Here is a 7,339-nt window from a genome sequence, read left to right as displayed (position 1 = left end):
ATATGCAGTGTATTATTTGTTGAAACTGTACTTCCGATTTGATTTGAAACTGTCTCATTGCTATATGTTTATCAATAAAACTGTAGAAAAAAAATAAATTTCTCATAAAAATTATCTATAAAATTAGCTCCTTTAAAAAATCAAATAATATAAATCATGCAAATAGCTCTTGATCTCTGAATTCTGTTCCTACCTTAGAGATAAGAGCTATTTTTGAAATATGTGCATATTCATGCACAAAAGTAGATAACCGTGTGCTGCATCAAAATTTACATGAAAGGAATAATGTTGATATTGTTTTGAAACTTGCTTTTTTAAATACTATGGTCTATCTAAGAGATAAATAGGTCTATACATCCATAGATATTTATCTATGTCCGCATATTTATATCTACTTACTTTACTCATTTAATTCATTGTAGATTATGACAGAGCATGGTTATAACAAAATATTACCAGTAAAGATCTGCTTTCAATTCCAGGCATAACACTTATGTTTTTCTTTGTGTTTGTGCATGAACACTTCTGTGGTGGTGCTGCTAGGGGTTAGGACCTTCACATTGAAAATATTAAGAGAGACCATAAAATAGCGTTCCAGACATATGAACTTCACCAGTTTACATCTCTACCCCCAAAAGTGGAGCCATTGAATATATTTGTACAAGGCTTGGCTGTTATCAATATTTTGTCTACTACTTGATTTTTACTTGGGCATCTCGCCTTACATCTCTCATTCCTGATTACTGTAAAAATAAACAAACTGCACATTTTGAGTTGCCTATTAAAAGTAGTGTGCAGGTGGGTGTGCTGGTGCACGCCTGTGATCCCAGGGCTCAGGAAGATTGCTATGAGTTTCAGACCAGCCTGGGCTATATAGTGAGTTCAAGGCCAGCTTGAACCGCATAGAGAGACCCTGTCCCAAAAAGACCAGAAAAAATACCCCAGCAATGTTCAGGCACTTTCTCCCTTTCTACACTGTCTTTTCCTGTGGGATGGAGGAAAATTCCACCCAACATGCTCTGTCTAGTTCTAGGTCTCTTGCAAAATCCCTCACTCAGCTCTCCCATAAGACAAGTTGTTCGCTTGGTAGGTCCATGCCTGGCCCCTTGTGCCTGTACAGTGGTGGCTCTGCTCATGGGTCCAGTTCTCCCTTGCCTGCCCAGGGCTCCTGGTCTTTGTCTGTGTGGAGCCATCCCAAGGCCAGCCCAGCCCACACCCTGTTGCTCAGGTCTGTGTCGTTTGGCCGCCTGAGAAGGCCATGCCAGGGCACCCTCCAGCTCCAGGCACACACGGCTTTTCTGTTATGGACAGGCAGCTTACATTCTGCATCGGGGCAAGAATAAAAATAGAACCTCAGCTGACTGAACACAAGGTGTGCTTGCAAAAGCTGATCAGAAAGCAAACGATCAGTGCTCAGGATACAAACAACATCCCCAATGAGAAGTCATCACATGAAACATATTTTCTTAAAATAAATGTCACTTTATTACATTAGTTTTACACAGTAAAGAATAGGAAATGCAGACTTGTCTACACTCTCTTGCTGATTCTTTTGAAGACAATGTCGCCCAGCGTCAAGGTCTAAATGCCAGAAAAGAAATCATGAAATGTTTCGCTGATGTAAAAGAATAAAACAAATAATTAATACCCCCAAATAGACTAAAATATGTTAACACATGAAGTAACTTCAAGATTCTTATTTTTTCCACAGGACCAGAGGAAAAGTTAATGGTTATTTGTGAAATCACGTCAAGTCTTTGGTATTATACTTTTTCTGTGGAGAGTTGTGGTGCCCTTTGCTGAATTTTTTTCTGTATTGCTGGCTGAGATAGAAACATCACCCAAACTTGCCCAATCCTGTCAGGTGCCTCAAACTTACACTGAGCACTTCTATGTACCCAAACCAGGTCGAGCACCAAGGACACGTGTGCGTGGAATACATACTGACCCGCCAACCTGCCTCTTTCACTGGAGGGGAGAGGAGTAGGCAAGGTGGAGCTATCAGAGAATGGAGCTGCCAGGGCTCGTCCCCGACAGCTCATCCCCTGCCCCTGTCCTGCTCTACGGTGCTGGTGTGGGCACAGGGACTGCGCAGTCACGGTTGATGCTCACATGTCCCTGGCTGAGGGACATTCCCATCGACCCAGGGACCACGGCCCCCTGGGCTGGCTAACGCTGCCTGTGACTCCCCAGACCCCAATCTGAGGGCAAGAGCAGCCAGAGGGACAGAGCTTCTGGAGAGACACTGCAGGTCACTCTGACCCTGGGGTAGGTTGTGGCCAACGACCAAGCACTGAGCCTGTGAGAGGGCAGCGGGTATTCAGGAGAGGACTGCGGCAGCCCGTCCTGCTGTGATGCAGTTTTCAGAGATGTAAACATTCACTGAATTTTGAGGCCTCAGCTAAGCACACTGACGCACAGTCTGTGGTGTGAGGCCGAGTCGCCCCCCACAGGATAGCTGTGGGCGGCATCCCCAAGAGAGTGACCCAATCAGAGGAAGCTGGCTGTGCCATTCTGTGGCTACTTGTTGCCTCAGTTTCCCCTTTAGTGAACTGCTGCTGGGAAGCTTAGAGATGCTGTGGGAACTGCCTGCTGCGTAAGGACCCTCAGCCAAGTGGGAGAGGACATAGAAAGGTCAGAATTTGGGGCTCAGAGGATAAAGCTAGGCCTGGGGGTAAGGAGTACAGCTGCTCCTCACCCCCCAGCACCCAGAGTCACAGGCACAGGGCGCTAACTTACGCTGGTCAGGGTGTCCCCATTGAGTTCAGTCACAGACTTGATGTTTTTAAATGTTGTCACCAGCTTGTTGTTGCCTTCCAGGTTAACTACTGCCTGCAGGGACAGAGAGAGGCCTGTGGGGAACAAGCCGTGGAGAGCACGACCCTCGCTAGTGAGCTGGTTCCCTGTGCAGGTGTCAGTTAGGGCAACCAAAGCGCTCTGGCCCCTGTGCTCCCGACCTCAGTGCCAACAGAGAGAGACATGGAAGACAGAAGGGAGACGCCAGTCTGATCTGTCAGACTTCAGTTGTGCTCTGTGATTCAGGAAAGAGCACCAATGCCTGAGCGGTGCCCAGGACAGATGCTGGAATATACAGGGACATCTGCATTCTGCAAGCCAATGGTGGGCTGCGGCCTCACACACATTGCTGGGGTCTGCACGGGTCCTCCCAGAATACCCATCCTCCTGATGTGTGGTCTCCCCTCCAAGCCTGAGTCCCCAGGAGGAGCAATCACAGACACCAACCAGGCCCAGAGGACACTGTCTGGGTTGGAAACTCCCTCTGTGGACACTTGGAGACTGCCCGTGGCAGAACTCATGGTGGCTACTCCTCCCCACGGCATAGCCCAGGAAGGCCTGCAGCTTGCCCCAGTCTCCAGTGCTCTATCTGCAGAGCAGAGATGAGGAGCAATGGGAAGAGGTGGAGAGAGAGCACGCTGAGCCCAGCACACAGCCATCTAGGAGGACGGCTGCTCCGGCTGCTCTGTGGCGCTGGGGGCACTGGGGGTGCAGTGTTTCTTGGGAGCAGCAGAGGGCGGGTCCTGGCTGGCACTGTCTCTGTGGCCCCAGGCCTGTGGAGTGGAGCTGCCCCCCCCCACTGCCTTCAGGCTGGCCTCCCTTTCGCAAGACCCTGAGCTGTGTGCATGTCCCAAGGCTCATTCTGTGCCTGCCTGGGCCTCGGGCTTCTGGCATTGCCAGCGCCTCTCCCAGGAGTTCTCTCCTGTTCCCAACTGCTCTGGGCTCAGCTAAGGCCACCATGATTTTGCTTGTGTTAGAAGCTCTCACTGACCCTCCCAAGCCCATGGCCAGACCCTTTTCAGGAGACTTTCTTTGAGAGTCAGGAGCCAGGCTGAAAGCCTGAGCCTTGGAGCCCTGCTCTGTGCCCAGCTTCCTCCAAGTGCTCTAAGTAGGAGACAAAGTTTTAGGGGCCAGCACCCACTGCCAAACCCTGGGGAAACAAGGCCAGCTTTCCCACACGATCTCTGCTTCTTCCACTGAAGGTAGACTTAGACATGGGGCACTAGGGTGGGAGTTGGGAGGCATGGGAGCCTTGAGGCTGGAAGCCCTGGGCCGTGCTCCAGGGGAGGTTCCTGAAGCAGGGATGGCAAGGGAGTGCCTCCTACCTTGACCTTCTCCCCCGTCATGGTCTCTATTTCACACTCCTCTCCCAAGGTGAACTCATTTGTCATCACCTTGGACCCAGTAGTGATGGTGAGCTTGAAGTGATTTCCGTTCTGCACGATTTCTGACACCCCCTTGAGGTCCTTCCCCTTCTGGATCAGGTCCTCAGGTAGCCCTGGTGGAAGCCACAAGAGGTTTAGAGACAGTAGGGGGGATCACAAGACCCAGGTGGACCAAAAGAAGCTGTGACGTGGGCAGGTGGAGGCCACAGCCTCAGGACCTGGGAGCAGCAAGGGCTGCAACCTCGGAGAGGGGAGAAGGGCAACCTGGCCTGGCCTGGCTGCTGTGACCTTGAGCTTGCCTCCCTGGGGCTTGCTGTTTCACACTCCAGTGCTCCTCTACTCTGGTAGCTCTGCTGTGGGAAAGGGAGCATTTTGTTCTCCACTGGGACCAGAAAGTTCTCCCAAATGGGGCCACTCACACCGGAGGAGCTAGTAATAGTTAGGCCAACACATCATGTACAAAGTGGGCCTGTACCAGGTTACCTCGGGCTCTTATAGGAATGGAGGCTCAAGAGATGTCTTGATAGCATGAGTGGCAGGTCCTGTTGTGCAGATAAGGGACTCCGGACATACAAATGGGGTAACTGTTGGGTGAAAGCAGACCCTAAGTCCTGAAAGCAGAAGGTCCTGCCCTGCCCTTGCTGTTTCCTTGCTCTTCTCCCTCCCCACAGCTCCCTGGCCACACTGCACCCTCTGCTCACGGGGCTCCCTCTGCCTGGAACATGCTCCCCTTCCCGGGCCCCTAGGGGGCACCTGCTCCTCTTTCCAGCCTTCCATTCCTCACTACCCCCTTCCCTCCCTCTGTACCCCTGCTCTGTAGAGGCAGCACCTGTTTCCAATCTTGACTGATTTATGTGACTTTGGTCACACCAATTTACCTTTCTCCACCTCAGTTGTAAATCAAGAAAATAATTGTACCCAACTCAGAGCTTTTGGTGAGGATTTAATGGAGCATTGCATAGCAAGCGCTTCGCCCCGTGCCTGGTACAGAGCCACCCCTGCACATGGTAGAGGATAACTTGCTACATCTAGTTCTTCTCTTCACTCTCTCTAACCTGTGACCTATGGCTCTTCATTCTGTGTCTCCCTGCTATGTATCCAGCACAGTGCTTGACATGAGGCTGCTCTTTAATCAGAGATGCATGCCTGAATAGGTGAATGCATTGTACTGGGTGAACAGGGTCTCCCAAACAAGTGCCGGTGGGCATGGGCTTTACTCCAGACCCCGCCTGGATGAGTGTTCTTTCCCCTTGCCTCTTGGTGGCCTTGTCCAGTGAGTAATGGCACAAGTGGCAAGAGATCACCAAAGTCACCTCTGATTTGTCATCACTTGAACCTCACCTCCCATTCCATCCAACACTAACTCCCACCTCACGGAAGGCCAGCTCTTCACTGCAGCGACCAGTGGCCTCGGGGGCCCGTGTGCACTCACCAATTGCCTTCATGAAGGGCTCGAAATTTTCCTGGCTCTGCACCTGGTACTTGCCCGAGAAGCTCATGGTGGCAAAAGGTTCCCTCTTTGCAGCTGGCCCACAGCGTGGCTGGCCAGGCTGCCCACTGGTGGCAGTTTTATAGGGGCTTCTTCCTCTCTATAAATGGGGCCATAGGTCAGTGGCTATCATTCCTTTATGACCAGGTTCAAACATTAACTCCTAAGAGCAATGATCAATGATAAAAAATAAACCAGGATGGGCCCAGCATAATTTTGCTCTAATTCAGCAAATATTAAAGGGTTCTGGACTACAGCGCTCCAGGCCCTCTAACATTCGAGGTGACATCGCATCCCTCATGAAAGCAGTGTGTGTGTGAAGTGTGAACGTGCATGCATTATACACACACAGTATGATCGAAACATATAGTTAATATTTAAGTTTTTAAAAGATATTAAGCAAAGACACATGGTCATTAAATCCCCTCAGAGTAGTCCCCCTCCCTTCAGACGCGTTTATCCCATCGTTCTTGCCACTTTCGGAAGCGGTTCTGGACGGCTTCCTGTGTTTTCGCGAGACACGACGAACAGTTCCGGTGAATGCGGCTGCTGAGGGCTGTCCGACGGAGACGCGGGCTCTTAGGAACGTATCGGCGCTGCCAGGCCACCCTCTGCACCAGACCTTGTGGAAGGCGACCACCAGACCTCGCGGAAGGCGACTTCTGGCTCTTCTGTGCAGTCAAAATGACCCTGACAGGTAAAAATTCTGGGCCAATTCCAAACACGGTGGTAGCGAGGGTAGTGCCACGAAGGACGACCGAGCGGACTTCAGAACTGATTCCGGGCGCGAGGAGGTGAGGCGGAAGGCGTGCTCGAGGCCAGCGAGGGGACTGGAGGGCAGTTCATGGCAAGGCATAAAAGTAAGGCAGCACACTTTTTAAAAAATGAATCAGCTCAAAGAAAAGAACAACTGGGATGGGGGAAAGGAGAAAAGAAGGAAGGGGAAAAATACATATACACAAGGTAGCTAAGATAATTGCACCGCTAATTTCTATTAGTGCAATGAAAGGAACAGTTAGGGCTTATATTGTTTGTTCAGTTTTGCATGCCTATAGCTGGTAATCTGAGCAACTGCTTTGAAGATAGCAATACAAGGTAGAATTACCGTTGTTAATTTGCTATCATCTTGTTTTGAAATTCTGTATTATTTTTATTGACCTTTTTCTCTAAAATTAGAAAGTAAATATTTACCATATTTTTACCACACCTTATATGAGTGGATGTTACTGGATTTGGGGGTGCTGAAGTCTCTAACAGGTGATTTCTAGGTTCTTTCTTCTCCCCCCCCAAAAAAAAAATTGAATAAAATAAACACAAATGGTGGGAGAGTCTCACATTTATTAAAGATAGAAAAAAAAAAAAACACAGAAGAGTAGGGGGAACAGAACATGTTCTGCAGAATAAGGAGAAGAAATAAAAATGAAAATAATACAGCCCACAACATAGGATGGAATACCATGAAGAAACAAGACAGTCAGTGCTCGGCAGTGAGATCCAGTCCTAGCCCAGGCCCAGTGAGTGTGTGGGAGAGCTTCCGGCTACCTTGCGCCAGCGGGACCTGCCGTCCCAGCCCAGGCGCAGAGTGGGTGAGACCCTCTTTCACCCCCTTGGGATGCCTCCCCACCACTCCACAGCACCTCCCCCACCCTGCCCACCCAGTAGGAATTTC

At 50.0% G+C, this 7,339-nt stretch overlaps 1 protein-coding gene across 1 annotated transcript; it reads right to left on the bottom strand.

Moving 5' to 3' along the window:
• Window positions 1-1,495: 1,495 nt before the first annotated feature.
• LOC101564391 (fatty acid-binding protein, liver) lies at window positions 1,496-5,692 on the bottom strand. The gene is made up of 4 exons (XM_004642781.2): window positions 5,614-5,692; window positions 4,122-4,294; window positions 2,740-2,832; window positions 1,496-1,581 (listed from the first exon to the last, which is right to left on the bottom strand). Exons 1-4 carry the CDS (start codon window positions 5,678-5,680, stop codon window positions 1,531-1,533), a joined length of 384 nt encoding a protein of 127 aa, XP_004642838.1. The 5' UTR covers window positions 5,681-5,692; the 3' UTR covers window positions 1,496-1,530.
• Between the last annotated feature and the right edge of the window lie 1,647 nt (window positions 5,693-7,339).

Source organism: Octodon degus, unplaced genomic scaffold, assembly GCF_000260255.1.
Source record: "Octodon degus isolate 3935 unplaced genomic scaffold, OctDeg1.0 scaffold00162, whole genome shotgun sequence".
NCBI classification, from domain to species: domain Eukaryota; kingdom Metazoa; phylum Chordata; class Mammalia; order Rodentia; family Octodontidae; genus Octodon; species Octodon degus.
Note: the sequence above shows the minus strand (reverse complement) of the source record. Positions and strands in the feature narration are given on the sequence as shown.